At 37.6% G+C, this 21,159-nt stretch overlaps 1 protein-coding gene across 1 annotated transcript in view; it reads left to right on the forward strand.

Annotated features, from left to right (window-relative positions):
• SEMA3A (semaphorin 3A) overlaps positions 1–18,269 on the forward strand; it is a 165,050-nt gene extending 146,781 nt beyond the window's left edge. Inside the window, exons 14-17 of the mRNA XM_014310026.2 lie at positions 2,354–2,511; positions 6,584–6,651; positions 12,324–12,466; positions 13,960–18,269. Of these exons, the coding sequence (XP_014165501.1) occupies positions 2,354–2,511; positions 6,584–6,651; positions 12,324–12,466; positions 13,960–14,415 (825 nt within the window). The 3' untranslated portion in view covers positions 14,416–18,269. The remainder of the gene's footprint in view (positions 1–2,353; positions 2,512–6,583; positions 6,652–12,323; positions 12,467–13,959) is intronic.
• Positions 18,270–21,159: the final 2,890 nt, after the last annotated feature.

A 21,159-nucleotide genomic window follows, 5' to 3' on the forward strand; every position in this document is an offset into this window, starting at 1 on the left:
TTTGACTCTCTGGTTTCATCTGACAATTTCATTCATTAAATTAATAATGTCTTGGAAGAGATGGCTAAAAAGGCAGTTTGACTGTGGTATGGCAAAGTAAGGTCAGACCATTGATGCAAATAATTTTCTTTCTATTTTCTGAATTTCATACTGCCTGGATTTTTTATATTGTTAGTGTCCAGAATAATGATCACCAGCTGGAGTCTAAAACCATGATCAGAAGAGCAGCAAACAAGGCAGCAGCCTTAAGGCTGTGCAGCACCTGAAACATATGCTGCAGTTCACTGGCTGAACTATGAGCTTATCTACAAGGAATATAGTTTTTAAGTAACCCTATTTTGGCCTCATTTTTTTCTTTTCTTGGGTTTCTGGTCATTCTTTAATTCTAAAGACATTTATTAGAAATCAGGGAGGGTATTTTTGCAAAATAAAATTGGTTACAGAGGTACATAGGAAACCATTACACCATTCTTTATTTTCCCATGTGCATTCTCTAGGTTGATTTTTATATTAGTTGCACCACACGTTCCTACATGCTTATACAGATATTAATGCCCCAATTACACAGGACTCAGATCAATACCATCTGGACATTTAAGATACTTAACTGAAGCTCTAATTTGACCTGTGCTGCCTCCATAATCAGTAAAGAGAAGAGGCTTCCCTTGAGAAGCAGTTAGGTCACCTAAGATTTGAATTGCTGCTCTTTTTACTGGAGGATGTAGCCCTAAGGTGGGTATTTGATTAAGTCCCTTCAGTTGGAGAGAAGCAGCTCACCAAGTCTGTTGCCTGTCCTTTCTTCTCAAGCCTACAACACTGACTGGGACGGGTTTGTACAGTTCAGGCTTTGTGTAAAGCCCTATGTGGTCAGAGATTTTTGCCTGGAGAATGTGGGTTTACAACCCAGCTATGAAACTATAATAGATGGAAGCAGCTGCTTAGAAAGGGTTTGGTTTTCATTCTGCCAGTGAATTTTCCTTTGGGGGCTTTCCTTGTCATATTTTCCTTGAGAAAATACTGGTGTTTATATAAATGCAGGGGATGTTTCTGTTACAATTAATATGGCTGTATAAACTGCCAAGCTGCTGTCTCTGAAGGAAGTTAACACAACACCTCTTATGAGTGTTTTTGGTGTTGCTATCTCCTGTTATCCGGTGCTCATTATGTCTAGTTGGTAGGTGACCACTGCCATCTTCCATCCCTGAATTCCCTGAAAATGGTGCCTCTGGGACATTGCAACGCAGGAGATGAAGAATTTTGATAACATTTCTTGAAATCCTATTTTTTCACACCACCTTTATGTTTTCAAAGAAAGAAAAATGAAAACAAATTTGTATTTTTTTCACGGGACTACTTGGAGCAGGACCTTGAAGACAATATTCATTGGTCCACTGTGGGTGCTGAGTGGCAAGGTTTGATAGCAAAATGTCAGTGTTTCCAAACCAGAAGGATTATACCCTTGAATTTTTGTGTACCTATTTATTTAGTGTTCCCCTAGTTTTGCATGTCACTAATACTTGTTTTCTTTGTGAATTTTTCCTAATCTGAAATATCTCTCTGGGCTTTCACATGGGATCAGAAGTTCAGTTTTCTCATATCCCTCTGGGGCCAGCTTCCCTGGTGGACCACATGAATTTGATATCAGAGAGGAAATTGAGAGAGACAAGATATTCTATTGTGATGCCATGCAAGGCTGTATTTCATTTTGCATGCATGTTTTTTTATTTACTTCTGCATTTGAACTGCATCTTCTACTCAGCACTGGTTTTTATCCAAAACAAAACAAAACCTCTCCCCTCATTAAAGATATGTTCCAGTTAAATCATGACTTATAGAAAAGAGTACAAAACATTGGAATTACCAGGCATGCAAAGAAGTGCATGCATAGCACCACTTCCAAACTGAAATATCATAGCATCAGTCTGAAATAATTTACTTCGTGTTTCCCCCTCACATATATAAATTGAGGTAATGCTTAGGAAATGTATTTTCTTTTTGGTGTTGGTTTTCTTTTTGTTCAAATTCAAAAGCATGTTCTCTGTTGCATTCTGTCACTGACTTTGGATGTTTTCCCAGTGTGAGGATCTGAATACAAAAGGAAAAAATTGAAGAGTACTTTAATTTTCTTTCTGTTTAGGGAACCCACCAAGGGCTTCATGAAAAAATAAAGTTTTTCCTAATTGATTTTTTTTACCCTGGGGACAATTCTGTTCTCATTCCTTTAGCATACATCAGGATCATGATCCTTTATTGTATTTTAAATGATCCTAACAGATGATTATGCTTTCCTAGAAAAAGAAAATTGTAATTTGCAATATTTTTTGAACTTTTTTTTTTTTAATTTTTACAACAGCAACAGCTCTACATTGGCTCAGCCACTGGAGTTTCACAGCTTCCTTTGCACCGCTGTGATGTGTATGGAAAAGCTTGTGCTGAGTGTTGCCTTGCAAGGGACCCTTACTGTGCCTGGGATGGCTCCTCCTGCTCACGTTACTTCCCCACTGCCAAGAGGTAGGGACAGTTCTGCATGTCTGCATGGTTTGCTATTTGTTTTAACTGATGGTCTCAATATGACCAGAGGGCTTTGGAGAATTTTTTAGGGTCTGGTTAACTGGAGTCCTTTCTCTTCCAAAGAAAACATCATTGTGGGAGCTACATGCAATATGAAGTCTTGGTTGATTTAAAGTGACCACTGCTACTTCTTGGGCTGGCTTAAAGGGCTCCTGTAAGAAAACATTCAGACAAGAGTTGTCTCTGAAATTAGCTCCTAACTTTATATTAATTGGTAAATAGCAAAAAAAAAATAAAATTCATTTTCTCTAACATAATGAGGGAGCTCAAAATCAAAGAAAATCACTACTTGTAAATTAAATTATCCTGCATTTTCATGAATTCTGATTCAAAAGAAATACTTCTAAAACATTTGGATGCTGATAGAAACTTATCTTTTTTAGTGATATATAACATTATTGTTATTATTCAAAAGTATAACCTGCATGTGCTGATGTGTGTCCAGGTGCTGCTGGATCAGAACAACCACTGTTCCACAGTCCCTCTGCACTGATGCTAAAGGCTTTGCAATGCAAACGTTGGTGGAAAACTGACTCCCCAAATCAAAAATAACAGTTTTATTAAAAATTTACAAGTCTAGTTGCCTGATCTGAAGGTTTAGAGTGCTTATTTCTTTGCTTCCCCTTATCTTTGAAACTCCTTCTCTAAAAGTATACAAGTTAGTTACTGAAGAGCTCCTAGCTATTGAAGTAGAAATTAGGAATAACTGAACAGGTAAACATTTGCAAATAGAAGCAGACATTGGTGTAGTTTAAGATTCCCTTGATAAATTGAGTAAAATGATAAAACAGTGTTCACATTAAATTGAATATGCCAGACATCTTGCGCATATGAAGAAACAAAGAATCCAAGGGTTATAAGCATAAGAGATTATATACATGAAATTAATTATAGCAGATACTTAGTTGAGAGTGTCAGAATGCCAAATTCCAGGTTTCGATTGGTCCTTGAGGGAGACGAAATGTGGTAAAGGGTGAGAAGTTGTCACAGACATTTCAGATGGAGGGAATTAAAATTTTGAGGTTTGCATTACAGTGTATCCTAAACAAATACTGATGACAAAAGCTACTCATGGAACATCAGGTTCTATTTTGGCACCAGGAAACGAGGTTAATCAGAGAAAAGCTTTTTGTGAAATTCTTTAGAAAATAAAGAACCCATCCCAAGAGAAGAGCCAGTCAAATTTTCTCAGCTACATGGGCTAAATTCTTATTTTTGCTGGTAGCATGGCAGTTTCTCTGTAAGAGGAAGGAGAGGAGAGGGAACAATGAGGTTTTCAAGGAGAGTCTGAAAGATTGATTTGTTCTGAAAAGTTCTTTAGTATTAGAAATCAATATGGTTGAGTATTGCCTCTGAGCTCAAGGAGACAGTAAGATCAGGAGTCACTGAATCACTGTTTTCTGCTACTCTCTATCCCTGAACCTCATCTTTTCTCAGCATTCCTAGCACACATTCCTACACCCAGCCAATCTCAAGATCCATAGAGCACATCATTCCTCTGCTTACACTGGTGTTAGAAATAGGGCTCTTTGTCTTTTTCTTATCTCTTCAACTTACTGCTGCAGATGGAGCTCACGTTGCCATCAGGGGTAAAGTGACTGGGACCTCTTCTTACAGGGATCAAGAAGTGGGGGTTACGGGGTTGCACAGCTACAGGAAAAACTTGGGATGCAGAATTTACTTTTCTGAAAGCCACTGTGAAAGAAAAAGTTAGTGCTGGGAAGCTGGGGCCTGAAAAATGCATAAGAAAAAGCTGCTGTCTCTGCCACTTGCCCCCAGTTTTTCCTTGGCGGCAGCAGCAGAGTAGAGGTCTGTGTTACTGGGAGAGAGGATCCTCTGTTCACCTGGTACCTGCTGTACCCATTGCCTCAAGCCAGCTTGGAATGCATTGATGACAAAATCAGCATTGCTGCAAACACTTTGAATGTCAACATTTTCCTAATAATAAATTCTTGTCATTTTAGTCTCCAGAAATATTGGGAAAATGGATTCCTGAGGCAATTGTACAGACGTTTTATTCATAGTTGGGTTTAGAGTTTGGGTTTTGTTTGTTTCTTTTTTTTTTTTTCTTTTTTTTTTTTTTTTTTTTTTACTGGGATTTTATAAGCCGTCATTTTATTTGCTTTTCTTTCTTTGTGCATTTTACAAATCTAAATGACAGTTCAGAGCTCCTGTAGTGTGACCACTTCACTTTACCCTGTGCAGATGTGTTCTGGTTCATATTTCATAAATCATTGTGTTGATACAATGGTGATACGTGCAACATTTTCCTGAAATCCCAACTAAACATTTCATTCCATCTCCATTGACAGTAATATGAGTCTTTCCACAGATTTCCTTTTTACAAATTGCATCTATAAATATGCTGTTCTAAAATTTAGGAAGGGGTAGCAAAATTTTATGGCTCCTTATATCTTGGGTGTGATTTTGTCATTGGTAATGAGTAATATGAAGATATTGGAAATTATGATTCATACATTTTTTAATCACGTATCATTCAGCAGAAGATTCCTTCTCTACTAAAGTGTTCTAGGATGTCCTAACTCATAATTTTAAAGAAGTTTTTATTCAGAAAATATATTAAAATGTTTATCTAACTTTTTTTTTTCCAAAAAAGAAAGCTTTTGCTGTACTTCACAAAAATAGTTCCAGGTTTAACGTATCAGTAGCTTCCAGTGGAAAAGAGTATGGTTAAAACCTTTCGGGCAAGAGGACTCAGCTGTGCAGTTGTACCTCTGTGAGAACTCTTGGTATGAGCTGATGCTGGGCTGTTAGTGAGAGCCTGCAAAGAGGGCTGGTGTGGAGAAGAGACCGGGGTCTCTGCTGCAGAACAATGGCTTTTAAAACTGTGGGCTGCTGTCACAAGGGAGGGACCAACAAGGCTTTTTACAAGGCTACTTGACTTTTGCATATCCGTTGCTGGATACCATAATCTGAAATCACAGCATTGTTCAGCAGCCTAATCCTCTTTGTTCTCCTCTAATTTTGCAAGCCCTCAGGCTTTCTCAGATTCCTAAAGTAAAGTACTCACACTTGAAACACATCCTTGTTTGCCTGGTTCTTTTTTTTCTTTCTTTTTCATATGAAGCGCTTTTCTTTGGCTGAATTTTGTGTCACAGCTATTTAAACAAAACTAGGAGCAGACAAAGACAGAAAAACACATGCAAAACAAAACTGTATTAAAAAGCTCTCTTCAATGAAATACAACATTTTTTAGCACAGATCAACATGTTTTTCAAAAGAGCCAGTAGAATTCAAACGGGGAGAAGAATATACTGAGTTAAAAAGACATTCAATCAAAGGTAGAATTCACACTCAAGCTACAAAAGAATATAAAAAAAAAAATGGCATTTCAAAATCTTTCTTTTTGAGTTTTTATTTTGTTTTTTCTGAAGACAATTTAGAACAGTTTTGTTAAAGGTTTTATCAGAAATGTTTCGGTGAAACCCATGGTAGCTGAAATGATCTATGCTTTTTAATTTAAATCTTGTAGAAAATACAGCACTTTACCATTCTTTCAAAGGCACCCATCTTAACATTTCATCTATCCAAAAGATGCTGCAATACTCAGAGTATTCTGAACTTGCACAAATGAGTACTTTTGAAGCATGTTAAACCCTACGGTATATATTCTAATGCTTCAGCAGTGTCTTTATCTGTGAATCAAGTAATGCATTTATCTATGACCGGTATTGCCCACACAGTTAAAATAAACTTCATATTTTACTTTATTTGGTATTTATTTAATCCTAATAATTAGCATTGAACATTATTTATTTATTTAGTATCTCAGTGCAAGAGGAGTGTATTTACCAGTTTCTGAAGACTTCACCTGTAAGAATAAAGCCTGAGCCTACAAAATGATAATGCACAGAATGTAGTAGTAAGAATATGATTTCCTTCCTAGTGTTGTTTAGGTGCACTTGTGGCCTCTGTAATTATACAAATGTTCCATTTGTTGCTGTTGAGCACTGGGAAGGGCACTAACAGATTTCAAATGTGATCTTTGCAGGCGCACCAGACGACAAGACATCCGAAACGGGGACCCGCTCACCCACTGCTCCGACCTGCAGCATCACAGTGAGTTATGGGCACCACTCGAGTGCAGCTCATTTGTATGTAATTTACAGACTGCACAGAGTAGGATAGGAAGCATGTGAATGATTTGTTGGTGACAATTGTCTGGAACATCTGCAAAAGATGAATATAATACATCATTATCCCAATTTAGATAGCTTACAATGGCCTGCATCAGACACTGAAGTGTATTTGGGTTTGTTTTTTTTTTTCTTTTTTCCTCTAATAAACACTTTAAGCATTTTAATTTTCCTGCTTCTCTTCCCTGATAATACCATGCCATCACGTTAGGCATATTATATCAGAAAAGAATTGTATTTTCCTTATGACATCAAGAAATATGTCCATGTTGCTGTACATAGTTTGCATAAGATGATAATAGCAAAATCAAATTACAAACCAAATATGTTTGTAACTATCTTGGCAAAAGATGGAGTGACCTTTGTTGTAAGTGTCACGCTGAAAGCTCTGAAGATCGGGATATTCTTGCAGCAGGCATATCCCCATGTGCTTTCAGCATGGGTTTTCTTAGATGTATTTTGGTTTGTTTTTTTGTCAGCTGTTTCATTTTCACAGTGTATTGATCAGCTTCTTTTTCTGACTTGTTTGACTGACAAACTTCTCACAGTTACTGATTTGTTGCCAAACTTTTCAGAAGACCTTCACTCAGAAAATTAAAAATGTCCATTTTGCTGAAAGAGAAGGGAATACTTAGGCAATGCTTCCCTCTGCTGGAAAAAAGTGATTCCTCATTATTGTGGCACATCTACAGGAACTTTTCACACAGAATATTCTGAGTTTGAAAGGACCCATCGAGTCCAGCTCTTAACTGAATGGCCCATACAGGGATTCTCAGGCCGTAAACCGTGATGTTATTAGCACCATGCTCTACACAACTGACCTAATGTCAGGGTTAAACCACTGGGAAAAACAAGGAGGTGATTGAAAATGGAGATACCTCAAAATCCTCTTGTCCTTCCAGTCCATGTAATAGCAAAAATTATAACTAGTCCTAAATTTTACTTTTGTGTTAGCGATAATTCACTACCAATAGTAGTTTTCTCTATCTTCATTTCGATCATTTGAAACTCAGAGCTGACATTATTATGGCTTTTCTTTTTACTTCTGATTGTCAGACTCAGGCCAAGTTACTCAGAGCGAAAAAGGAGTTTCAAAAGTGCGTGAATAGACTGTGGTCAGTATGTTGTTGTCACATTTTGAGAACTCATGAATGTACAACTAGTTTAGATTTGAACTAGTCAATTGCAACTAGAAAGGTACAAATTTCCCATTGCGTGATATCAGGTAATACTTACACAGTGAAGATAAGACCATCTTTATATTGGGAATGAGATTTTCAATTCCAGAATAGAAAAGTTTCACCAGGCACTAAACACTGATTTTAATACCAGCAGAAGCATTTCTTAGCTTTATGTTTTTACTCTCTGAACATTTTACTCCTGAGCAAAACTATGAACTGATCTACTACCACAGGTCTGCTTATTTTAATGCTCTATAACCTTTGCTAGCTGTGCTTTATACAACTGTAGGTCTGTTCTTTATTTTCATAGATGCAAAAAGCATTTCAAAATACTTTGGGTTTATGTCTTCCCGTATTTGGTAAACATATTTGTCTGAAAAAGGTACTTTTTGTCCAAAGAGAAGAGAGTATTCCAGTTTCACAGTAATACAAAAATGCAGTTTTTTCACTGATACAGTCATGAGAACTCAAGGTCTGGACAAAGTTATATGGTACACCTGATCAAAATGAGTTTTAGTACAGCTTTGCCAAAATGAGCAGAGCAAATATGAAACAAGATAAAGACAGCATTAGAAGGATCAGTAAGTTACAAAAAATAGTGAGGGAATGCAGTTCTGGATCCTAGACTTGAAGGATACACAGTCATAATACTTAATGTACGGTTTAGATTGGTCTTAAAAGAAATTTTCTCTAAATCACTTGAGTTGTAAATCTATTACATCTATATTTACTTGTCATTTACACATGATCATACATAGCACAGATGACTTCATGACCTATAAATTTCCTGTGCCAACTTTTGCTGAGTTTTTTCCTTGTTTGTGACCAATAGTTCCCTGTACAAGAGATGAAGAACTGGTTTTGTGTATAACCAAAAAAAAGCTCAAAATTAATTTCTTTTACTACTTCATTCTACAGATTCATTTACAGGAAGTGCCAATTGATTCTCCATGTGAACTAACAAAAGTTAGTGTATAACTTTTAAGGACATTGCAGAAACCAACTTTGCAATCAGTCTGAAGCAATAATATTTTTAATAAGGTTAATGTAGTGTTTTCAGCTGCTCTTTGGTGCAAATATGTAAAAAGTATAAAATGACTTCACAGCAACATTAGAGACAGCTGAGGATCCTTCACTGTACAACTCTTTGTCCAGACATTAATGTTTAAATCTAAAAGTGTGCTCACCTTTGTGGAAGCTAAAGGAGAATGTTACATAAAGTGTAACATACTAGAGCTATCAAGAAATAATACAGTTTGGGGTTTTCTGAAGAAGAACTTGTTAAAGAAGAGGTGGGTTTTTTTTAACATGATTTATCCCAGGGGAAGTTCAAAGAATTGCTCTGAATTAAACTGTATTGTGAGATTCATTCATCTGCAGAGCAATCTTGGTATAAGTACTTAGCCTTTCATACTTCTTCAGTTATGTCACAAATTATGTACTTAAAGGATATTTATCAGAGTAGTAAACTGATACTGCTGTTGGGTTCATTTTGGGAATTACTGCTTTCAGACAGGATTTTGGGCTGAATTTCATTACCAACTTCATGACTTCTATAATTTCCTAATTCCTCCAGCTGCTTTTCTGAACTCCTTAGACTTTCATTCTTCCATCCAGTCTCTTCAGCTTCTCAGTCCCAAAGATGCACTCTGATCCTGTGATTATTCCATCACTCTTACTTTCTTGCACTCCATGTGCTCAATATTTCATGAAATTCATAGACATTTCTGGACCTGCCTTCTGCTCCTTCAAATCATGGAAATGGAAATTGAAGACTCTCTAAAAGGCTTCCTCTCTCATTGTGTGTCTGTCACCCATATTGTGTTTTCTGTAGCTGTGAAGAAATGTAAAGAGGACTTCACCCACTTTCCATGGTGTTCTCTAACACATTAGAATGTCATAGACCAGATCCAAGGAAACAGAAATTTGAAACAGTGCCAGACTGCACATTTTTTAATAAAACTCATTACTAGATTCTTAGATACTAAGAACATTCTAGATACCTAAGTTTTCCAGCGTGAACTTCTCCATGTACTTAAAAATATGCTGCTACTTACGTGCCATAGGACTTTTACCCAAGAAATGCCTGGTTTTGTCCTTTTTACCAAAACTTATGATTTAGATAACTGCCTCTCCTGGATCTAATAAGAACAGTGTAACATGTGCTCTGACCCTGTATAATTCACTTGAACTAAGCCATGTTCAGGAAAATATAATGAAGTGGAACTACAAGCCCCCCCTAATGAGTAATCTTCTGGTTAAATTGTCCTTTTAGGGTGCTGGAGATGAGGACCCAGAGTTCACTTAGGCTTAGAAATTTGACTTGATATTCCTACTTCTAATACAAATACCCAAACTATTGGATTGCTGTTGTGTAAGATGGGAGACTGGGAACTGAGGAATCGAGACAGAGCATGCATCCTAGGGTGAAATCCCTGTGTTTCCATTCTTTATTATGGGCGTCTGTAAATCACTGTTTCCCAGAAACACATCACTGGAGCAGTAACATATGTGTCCCAGGCTATAAAAGGGGATATTTTCTACTGTCTAATGCTGAAGGCCTGTATGTGCTGTCTGTTGTGGATCCCAGTTCAGATATCAAACAGCTTTTCTCTGCATGAGGATATCTGGCTGCCTGCTCAGCCATGTGAATTTTGTTCCTTAAGTAGAGCATCTGACTTGAAACAGAAGAGTTCAGTACATCAGTCAGCCATTCACAGTGTTAAATCTGGATCCATCAGTTATCATTTCCAATCTTTATCTTATCACTCCTAGCTTTATTCAGTTAATCTCTTCACATACTTCAGTTCTTCAGTTTCAATAACACAAATTCACCTGTGCTCCATCCACCTCACCACCTTGGCTATATTCTATTACAGCTGGTTTACCTTTCTCGTGGTCTTTTGTTTTCTAATTCACGCCTTCACTGCTCCCTCTCTTCCTGACCCACAGCTGTACTGACATTCTTCACGGGAATATGGTTTATGAGAGATGTCATAAAAGTTGTTTCACTCAGTTTTTAATAGAACACCCCACTCACTTGGTTAAAAGGTCCACAATCCAGCGGAGGAGGGCAAGCAAACCCATTTCCTTTTTGTTTAGTGTTAATAGGCCACTTGATGTTTTATGAGAACTGGGCAGCACCAGTTCTTATTCTGCTCCACATCCCTTTGGCCATCCTCTCCCAGGGCTGAAAGTCTTTATTGAAAGTCACATGTAATTCTGTATCAGCATAAGTCAGGAGCTCAATTTTACTTTTACCTTTGTCACAGCTATCTAACAAACAGCCTGTGTTGTCTAAACAACGTGGCCAGTAGGAGAAAGGCACAGTTGGGAGCTAAAAAAACTGGACAAAGGTTTTCTCCTTAAACAGGGTTTTAAATAGACATAATTTTCCTGATAAAGCATATCACAACAGTGCTAAAAATGTGAAAAACTTTTCAAACATGAAAAATGGAAAGAAAGGCAAAGAATGGCAAGAAGTCAGGAAACCCCATGAGATCAACACAGTGTTAAACCGCCTACCCACCCCTTCCTCCTCATCTACTCTTCAGGATTACTGTTCTGTTGCCACTTAAGTCCATACCAGCATTTCAAAGAGCTAAGGTGGAGAGTTGAAACACAATGCCTGAAAGCCTCTGTGGTATAGGAGAAGAATCAAATACCATAAAAGTCCTATAGTTATGTGATATTTCCAGCAAGTTGATGAATATCTTGAAACATTGTTGTTACAAAAGGAAGTAATTTATTTAACTTTCTTTTTCCCCTCCCTCAATGTCTGGTTTATTAACCTCCTTACATTTCCATAAATTATATCAGTATGAGAGGAAATGATTAATTGAAGATCGTTTCCTCAAAAACATTATTCCTGGTCATTAACAGTTTCAGCAAACTGCAGTGCCATGTAATCTAAAAACATTATTCTACTTTTGAATAGCCTCATGTTTTATTACTTTGCTCTAAAGTATTATGACCATAGAGCCCAGGAGGCATCATTACAAACATTCTGCAACTACATCCTGAGTTTTCTCGTTGCATACAGTTTGCTATTAAAAATTCCTGTCATGTCCTAGATGTTTTCCTTGATGATAATAATGAGGCTTACAAAAAATTTCACAATCAAATTCATTAAATTCACATATTGAGATGTTAACAGCTGTTGGGATTTAAAATACAATTTAAAAAAGCAAAAACAAAACAATAAACCAAAAAACATACCATGGGTCCTTACAAAGATAGAGGTGTTGATGGAGATTTTTCAAATGATATACTAATATGGGGAAATTTTTTTAAAAGTTTTTATATTTAAACACTTGAAAGAAGTCCAAATTCTAAAAAAAAAAAAAATCAATTAAGGGTTATTAAGTTTCATGGTAATTTATTTTTTTCTTTTTTTTTTTTTCATGCTTTGCAGATAACCCAAGTGGTCACGCCCTGGAGGAAAAGATTATCTATGGAGTAGAGAACAGCAGCACTTTCCTTGAGTGCAGTCCAAAATCTCAGCGTGCTGTAGTCTACTGGCAATTCCAGAAGCAAAATGATGATCGCAAAGAAGAGGTACAGTAGAAAAAAAAAAAAAAGAGATGCAACTAATCTTCTCTATAAAGGTAGATTTCAGTCTGAGTCCTTCCCAGAATAATTTTAGTTGAGCAGAACTTCTCTGTAATATATGATTTCCATGGTTCTTCAGCATATTCTCACTCTTGTTACCATAAAATCCTGTAAGGTCCTTAATAGGTTTTACAGATTGTTGCAGCAGCAAGCATTAATATCCTCTCCTTGCTCAGACTCCCTGCAAAACACACTGGTTGCATCAGAGATCCCAGAAACAGGAAAAGCGAGAATTCCATCTAACTGTCACGCGAAACATCACACGATTATCGAAATTTAAATATCACAAGGCCTTAAAATTGCCTTTGAGAAAAAGCTTGCCTGCTTTCCCCATATCATATTGTTTGAGTGAAGCACAGTCTGGCAGGAGCATCCCATGTGCTGCATGCTCTGAGACTTAACTGCAGATAACAGAGTCAGAATGAAGAACTGAGAACTGTAGTGGACAGTAGTATTCAGAAAAGCAGTATTCAGAGAGGTAGAAATGCTTATTTCCCTGTTTGCATTACACTAAGCTGATACTTTATTTTTCTTGTTTTTCTTGTCACCAGCATTCTTATGTTATTAATCACCCAGGTGTTCAAATTGTATCAAGCCAGGTCAGACGCATCTTAGGAGAACAGTCTACTCTGGTAGGTAGGGAGGTCAAGCTAGGGAACAAAAACTGTTTTGTTGCATTGAAGTATTTGTAAGTATACATACGTATATTTAAAGCATGATCAGAATCATTGCATTAGCTGCTTTAAATATTTTTGTTTTGCTTGAATAAGTAGTAAATTATTAGGAATTTATTCTTGGTGAGAGAACAGCAAACAGGTCTGTGCCTTTTCTGCCTGCAGCAACATGTGCATTCAGAGAATGAAGTTCCATTGTAGATATTAATTAATTCAGAAAAAAACCTGTATTTTGAACAGTTGCTTTTTGAATAGTAAAATTTTTAGATTTGTTCCTTAATTGCTTGTTTGTAAATTTTCCACTTAGGCAGAACCTACTTCTGTGCATGAGGGTTTTTGTAATAAGGAACAACAGGAAGAGAAAGAACCTTTCCTGCAAATGGGTCTTGATTTGACTAACAGATAATGAGACCTCAGTAATACAGCCAAATGAATCCATGTTTACTCTGCTGATTACAGGCTCAGATCTTCTGTAATCTTTCCAGCAACTCCATCTGACATAGCTGAAACAGATCTTTGTTCAGCAGCAGTAGTTACTAAGGAGTAAATTCCTAATTCCCCAAACTCTTGGCATTATATCATTTTTTCCAAAATATTTGAGCCTTTCATGATAACAGATGACTGGCAAAGGGTTTTCCATTTTTGTGGGTTTGGGCATTCTTGGCCAGTTAAAAGGAGTACTAATAAAGAAGTAGCATGGTTAGAGGATAATGTAGCACATGCATGAAAAATAACTATTGAAACTACCACTTTTTCCCAATACAGATAAAAGTGGGTGACCACATGATCCGGACAGAACAGGGCCTGTTGCTACGAAGCCTTCACCGGAGGGACTCTGGTGTTTATTTCTGCCATGCTGTGGAGCACGGCTTCATGCAGACCCTGCTCAAGGTGACCCTTGAGGTGATCGACAATGACCACCTGGAAGAGCTGCTCCACAAAGAAGAAGATGGTGACGGCTCCAAGATCAAGGATGCCACCAACAGCATGACCCCCAGCCAAAAGATCTGGTACAGAGACTTCATGCAGCTGATCAACCACCCCAATCTCAACTCCATGGATGAGTTCTGTGAGCAGGTTTGGAAAAGAGACCGCAAACAGCGCCGGCAGCGGCCTGCCAACGCGCAGGTGAACACAAATAAGTGGAAGCACCTACAAGAGAATAAAAAAGGTAGAAACAGGAGGACCCATGAATTTGAGAGGGCACCACGTAGTGTCTGAGCTACATTACCTCTAGGAACCTCATCCAAGTAGAAACTTGTATAGACAGATAACTGGAAAAAAATGCAATATTCATGAACTTTTTCATGGCATTATGTGGATGTTTACAAGAGCGGAAAGTTCAAACAGTTTCCACTAGGTTTAGATAAAATCCATTTCTAATTTTCCTAGCAAGTCCTTCCTCTCTGCTCTGATTCTAAGACCAGAAAGACCAGAGTTTCAAGGATGATAACTCATCTGGACCTAGGTTACTGCTCAAAAACTTCTGCAAGTATTCAGCAGGCAAGTTTTGCTTTCTCTTTTGACAGAGATATAAAGAAAATAGTGTATTTCATGCTGTCATCTTACAGGAAAGAAAAACAAGCCCCACCTTTCATCATCAGCACTACCACTTCTAGACTTATATAAAACTGCATGAACTCATTAAGCTGATGAACGTCTAAACACGTGATTGGACACAAGGATTTTGTTCTTGTTTTGTCTACCAGTTCTCCTGTTTGTATGTGCTAGAAGAGGAAAAACAACACTGAATGAGATTGATTGTGGAAATCTGAACAACATAAGCCATCCATCATCTGGAAGAAAAAAAATGTGGAGTACACTGGCCTACTACTGATGACTTCTTTCAGCTTCGATCTAAAGATGTATTTTATTAAAAGTATAATTTAAATGTACCATGAAAAAATATGCAGCAAACATTAGCTCCTTTCTAAAATAGATTAGACTGTTTGTCTTAGAAATATTGTACTTTCTAATTATTGGTTTAGAGGAAAAAAGACAACTTCCAATTATGACTGCTTTACTCTTTTGTTTGGGAAAACTTCCAGGAGAGCTGGTGACACTGCAGTTAACCTCCTCGCCTGTCAATAATCTATATGACATGTAACTTCAAAGCAATTTTAAAACTAAGCTATTTTAACATGAAAGTCACTGTATAGCATGGAAGTATTCTGCATTCTGTTTTTCTAAGTATGGTATTTGAAATTATTCAACTTGTTAATACCTTGCTATAGATTGAACCAATGAAGAGGAGAGCATTGATTTTCAGTTGTATATTTTTTTTAATTAAAAAAAAAAAACAAATAGCATTAAAATACTCTCTGCTAATTACACTCTTGCTTTCTTGGTTCATATTTGTGAACGCTAATATTTAAATACTGATGCTCATAGACTGTCATGTACCCATGAGCAAAGCTCACATTCAGTTTAAGGAGTTGTGTTCCCAGCTCTGTGGTAGAGATTTGTCCACACTACTGACTCTCAGTGCTCTGTTCTTTCTGTGGGCCAGATCACCAAAATGCACAGAAACAGCACTAGGCCACCTAAATAACAACCCCAAAGCCAGCTCCCCGTTTTAAGATCTGAGGGACAGTTTTACCTGTGGGTGAAATCTGCTGAAGTAGTAAATAGGTGAAGCTTAAAGACTAGTTTATACTAACAGAAAATTTGGTCCTGCACTTCTGTATTATTCTATATACAGGAGAGCAACAGAGTAAAACAGACAATGTACTTGCATCATGAGTGTCAGTTTAGGGTTATAAGTAGTGGATTTATTCACCTCAGCACAGATGTGCCTTTGGTCCCCAGTTCTATGGTGTCCAGTTCTTTTGAGATCATCTTTCTCCAGCCTCCCATATTTTATCTTGGTAGAGTCTGCAAATGACATGATTTCAAGTAATGTCATTGTGGGGAAAATTGCTAGAACAAAATCCTTAGTTTGCTAAAGGAGCTTTTATATAAAAGTGTGTCTGTACTGATGACTGACCTGTTTTGTTGTTATTCACTCTGTGGTATTTAATTTATCAATTTTTTGCTACACTATCAACCAGCCTTATCATGTACAATATAACACAACTGCTGCGACAGCATCTCTCACAGTGTGCCCCAGCCTCCTTGCACTCACTAATTCACGTATCCTTCTGCTTAGTGAAGCCTTGGCTTCTTGCCTATTGAATTAGAAATTGGATTTTCACTAACAGCTGAGTTACTTCAGTCCCCTTTGAATTCTTTGGAGGGGATGAACTTGCAGGATTCTTTTGCCATTTAATTCTTCAGGGAAAAAAGTCATTGAATAGGCTAGGACAAGGCTGTAGGGCCATGATTTAAGAAAGCACTTGGGAATTTATTTTCAAAGCAGCTTTAAGTCTCTCTTATGTTTAACCTGACTCTTGTGAACTTCAGTATGCTGGTAAATTCCCATTATTTCATGATGTGCTGAATATGGATGAATTAAAACATATGTTCGACTATGTACTTTTCTGTACAGAATTATTAATTTTTCAGCTCAGTTTATGGTTAATTTCTGAGCACTGTTGTCAAATGAATTATTTAATTTTAATCACAAAACATTCTTTAGCCTTTTGTGAAGGGCTGTTGCCTACTATCTAGTTACTAAAATACTCTTTCTTACAAAAGGAAACAGTTTTAAAATAACCCTCAGAGAATTCAGTGGGAAAATTTCGGATTGATTTCAATAGACCCGAAATCACTTTGTTTCCTTTTTTTACAGATTCATGGAATTGCTATGTAACTATTTCTCTCTTCCATGTTCATAGCAACTGGTTCTATAGAAACTCCTTAAAAAAAAACTGAACCAAAACCATTCTCTTTCACAATGCCTGAAGAGTAAACATATTAAATAAAGTCAGAATTCCAAGATATGTTTTTCTATACTGAGAAAGATAATCTGTGGGAGCAAAATTACGGAAGTTGCAACATTTTTACCCTGACCTGGCAGTCTCATTTAACAATTGATATGATCATATCTTACAAACTTCAGCCCAGTCCTCACTGACATGAGTAGTCTCGTTTAAGTTTTTGTGTTTGTTTATATAAAGAAGAGGGCAAAAGATCAAGCCAACAGTGAAAATTTTTGATTTTTAGGTTCATGTTATGGTCAAGTTAAAGCAACATTTAATACTGATGTGAAATGAACTTCTTTTCAAAAAGCATAGGCCTTAATGAATTAATGTATAGAAAGATGCCCTGCAGCTTCAGTAAGATTCATACCCCCATTTATGTCATTATTGTTAAAAGCAACATAAAGTTTGAAAATAAAGATTAAAATGGTATTTCTGTAAATGGCTAATAAAACCCTTTAAACCTCTAGTTACAGACTTTAGAAGTAAGTAAAAAGTTGTGTTTAAGCTGGAGAGAAATAAAGGATTTCATTTATAACCAGAAAGATCTATTTTCATTGTTTTAAGGTATCCATCTGCAAGGAACAAAAATATATTTAATTTTATTCTTATACTCTTTGCACTTGCACAGATCACTGAAATGGGAATTCGTTCTATGGCTCCTAAAAACTGTATGGTTATGTTAAACTATAACATCAAACTGAGAAAACATGCATCTTTGCAAAACAAAGTTAAATCTTCATGACCCAATAAAGTCACTATGTAAAAAAATTAAATTAAATGCATGTGAATGCGCATTTACTGTTCCTTTTTATGTATTATTTAGTGAATATCAATGGTATGTGTTTAATAGTTCAGTTTTTGCTACCTACACATTAGTCAAAAGAGATGTAAATATTTTTGACTAGGTAAGGAGGTACAGTGTAAAGTACTGTTATCTAGAGGTACTCCATTTTGGTGTGTTCAGCAAAATACTAATATGCAAGATTTTGCCACACAGGTGATAAGGTGGTTTATTTTCTATACCAGTGTCTGAGTTGTGTGCTTGTTCTTTAAACACATTCCTCACTGGGTAGTAAATAATTCCACTTCTGTATTTATCACTTCAATTCAGATGGGAACTAGAAAACTGGAGAGAAAGTGTAATGAAACTGCTGCTGTAAATTATTTCTTTTAGCATGTATTCAGTTGTTAAATAAACATTTCTTCCAAATATTTGAAGTTCAGTGTCTTGACTGTTTACACGGAAGTGTGCCCTGTAACCTTCATGAGCATATGGAGTGCATTGTTGCCAATATAATGCTATCAGTGTGCATGAGCTCTGTTTATTAGGCCAGAAGGATTGCTATTAGTATTAATGGCATTTTTTTATTTCTTTTTTGAAGGCTACAAACTAATAAGTCTGAAATGAAAGGCATGAACTTATCTTCAGCCTATCTTTTGGCACAGAGCTTGTGCAGATAAAGCCACACATATACACACACCCCCCCTCTCCACTCTGCCCATGAACCAAACTGTAAATCAGCCTGGAAGCCATGTGAATATGAGCAAGTTGCTGTACTTCATGAAGTTTCACTCTGTGCAATGCTAATGGCTTAGGACAGCTATGCTGCTTCCCTTTGGAAACTGGCTTGCACAGAAAGCAAGTGGAATAAATCAGGTTCTGTCTGTTACCAACATACTCTTGTATCCTTAGGTAAACTTAGCAGCTGTTTGGAAGTGCTTAGAGGCTCCATCTAAAAGTATTATGCTGTGGCACTAAGCATTGTGCAAACAGCTAATAAGACAAATGGCTGTTCATGGAAAGCATGAAGTTTAAATACACTAGACAAGAAGTGGAGGAAGGAAAGTATCATTATTTCCATTTGGCACATACAGAACTGAAGAATCAACCAGCAGTACTGAGCTGTCACTAATCCATTCAGCCTCACCCCTGCTCCTTCCTGTAGAGCAAGGATAGATAGAGGAGTCTGGTTCAAAAGGATGCTGTAAGGACATTTTATGGCTACTACTGTTTTCTGAAATTGCAAATAAGCCCTCAGCAGCAGCCAAGCAACTCAGTGGGTTACAAAAGATGCTGCAAATACAAAAAGGACAAAATTGATATGGCAAGCCATGAATCTGCTAATTGCAAAAGCAGTAATGTTGTATTTCTGTGACCAGTGCACAGCTTAGAAATACAGAGGAAGACCCTTGTTTCTGGATGCAGCCACACTGTGTCCTTTGCTAGAATTCCCTGCAGAGCACAGCTGAGTGTCCTCTGTTACTACTCTGTACCTTGCCAGAAACTTACAATGCCTAGGGGCCACCTTCAGTGACAATGAGTGGGAAGAAAGAAGAAACATTTCAGATGTTATGCTCATATGTTCTTATATACAAATGCACAGATAGGTAGATATACATTTAAACAACCAGCTTTCACTGAGATGAAATCCTCTTTTCAGGATTTGAGGCTCTAGATGTAATTCTAGTACATCTCTGAATATATTTGGTGGCTTTGGCTGTAAATTGTTATAAATGTTTCCTCTGTGAAGACTGAAGCACAATATTCTGTTTCCTTACAGGTCACATTCACTGAGCTCCCCATCAAACATCAATTTAATGGCAGGCAAAGTTATGGTGTTTTTTCCAAAGCATAAAACAAAGGGACTATTATCCCTAGAATGCTCAGTAACAGGATACAAGCAGATCAGAGTAATAGTGATTCAGCCAGCTTCTTTGCTCCCCATAAATACTTGCATGAAAGGTTGGAGGAGCTTCATAGAAAAACTAGAAACTGTGGAGAAGAGGCCTTATTTGAGACCTTTTTGTCCTGGAATTTATAAAAGATAGACATTTTGGAGAACTTCAGGATAATCCGAGCTAAATCCCAAAGCTCTAGTGAAGCAGTATCCAAACTGAAAAAGTTTCACTTAGCTTAAGAAAGCCAATTACCATTTCTCTCTTAGCAATTTTTCACCCCTCAGGAAATGGGCTTCTGCTTGCCTCAATATTAACCTGAAGAAGTCATTATATGGTTTCTACAGTCCTTGTTGAAGGTTACTCTCTTAGACGCACCTGAGGAACCACATTTCTGACAACCAGCCCTCCTTGAGCTGCTTCTCTTGTGACATCTGTTAATACTAGGCCTAAAAATGTCCTGTTCTCATGAACAGGTGTAAAATCAGGCCTTGATGGGCAAACATGTCTTCATTGAGACATGTCCTCATTGAGCTATGAGGTACCATGCAGGAAGATTCCGGTCAGGAAGTTTCAAGGGATGGAAGGTCTCTGGTCTGGGGGCAGTAAGGGGTCTCTGAGGACCTGCCAGCCAGAGCCTGACCCCACATCCAGGACAGGGCAGGCGAGGGGACAGCTGGGGCAGCTCCAGCCCCTGGCTTCAGGCACATCTCCTGAGCATCAGCCCCCAGGTGGATCCAGCTCAACACAGCCCATGGGCAGGGGGGTGTGGGATTGGAGATGGAATCCTGCAGCCTCTCTGGGGCAGGCACTGAGTGCCAGGGGCTGTGGGCAGGGTGGGATGAGCCCTGCAGTGGGCTGAGTCATTAGGGCTCCTGAGTGCAGTCAGGTGAACCTGGTGCTTGCAGCCAAGGAGGCTCGAGCACCCTTCCTGAATTGCTTTTGATCACCTGAGGTCACTTGTCGGCCACATTCAGAGTCACTTCTCTGCCTTCTGAAAGCCTGCAATAAACCAACAGTACTGTAACAGCACAATTTGCTTCCAGTTTGATTGGATCAGGTTAGCTGATGTTGAAATAAAAAGGTAAATTTACACCAGACAGTTACTAAGAATTAATGTACACAGGATTATAACACTTTTTCTTTAATCAGAGTCAATAAAGGTCTGGCCTTCTCCCCACATGTGAGCCTGCCAGGTCTGCCTGTGCACAGCCGCATTCCACAGAGCTGCATCTGAGGCACCTGGGACAGGGTTTGAAAGGACCAATCTGATTTCATGAACAGGCCCAGTAGTTTTTCAGGCCATTCCACCTTACAGTAAATGAAATCTGATCTGGTGTCCTGGGAAAAAAACTTTTCACTTCTCAGCATGGGGTACCCCTGCAGCCTGTATTCCTTTTATGCTTTATCCAAATATATTGTATTC

The sequence above is a fragment of the Geospiza fortis genome, unplaced genomic scaffold, assembly GCF_000277835.1.
Source record: "Geospiza fortis unplaced genomic scaffold, GeoFor_1.0 scaffold732, whole genome shotgun sequence".
Taxonomy (NCBI): domain Eukaryota; kingdom Metazoa; phylum Chordata; class Aves; order Passeriformes; family Thraupidae; genus Geospiza; species Geospiza fortis.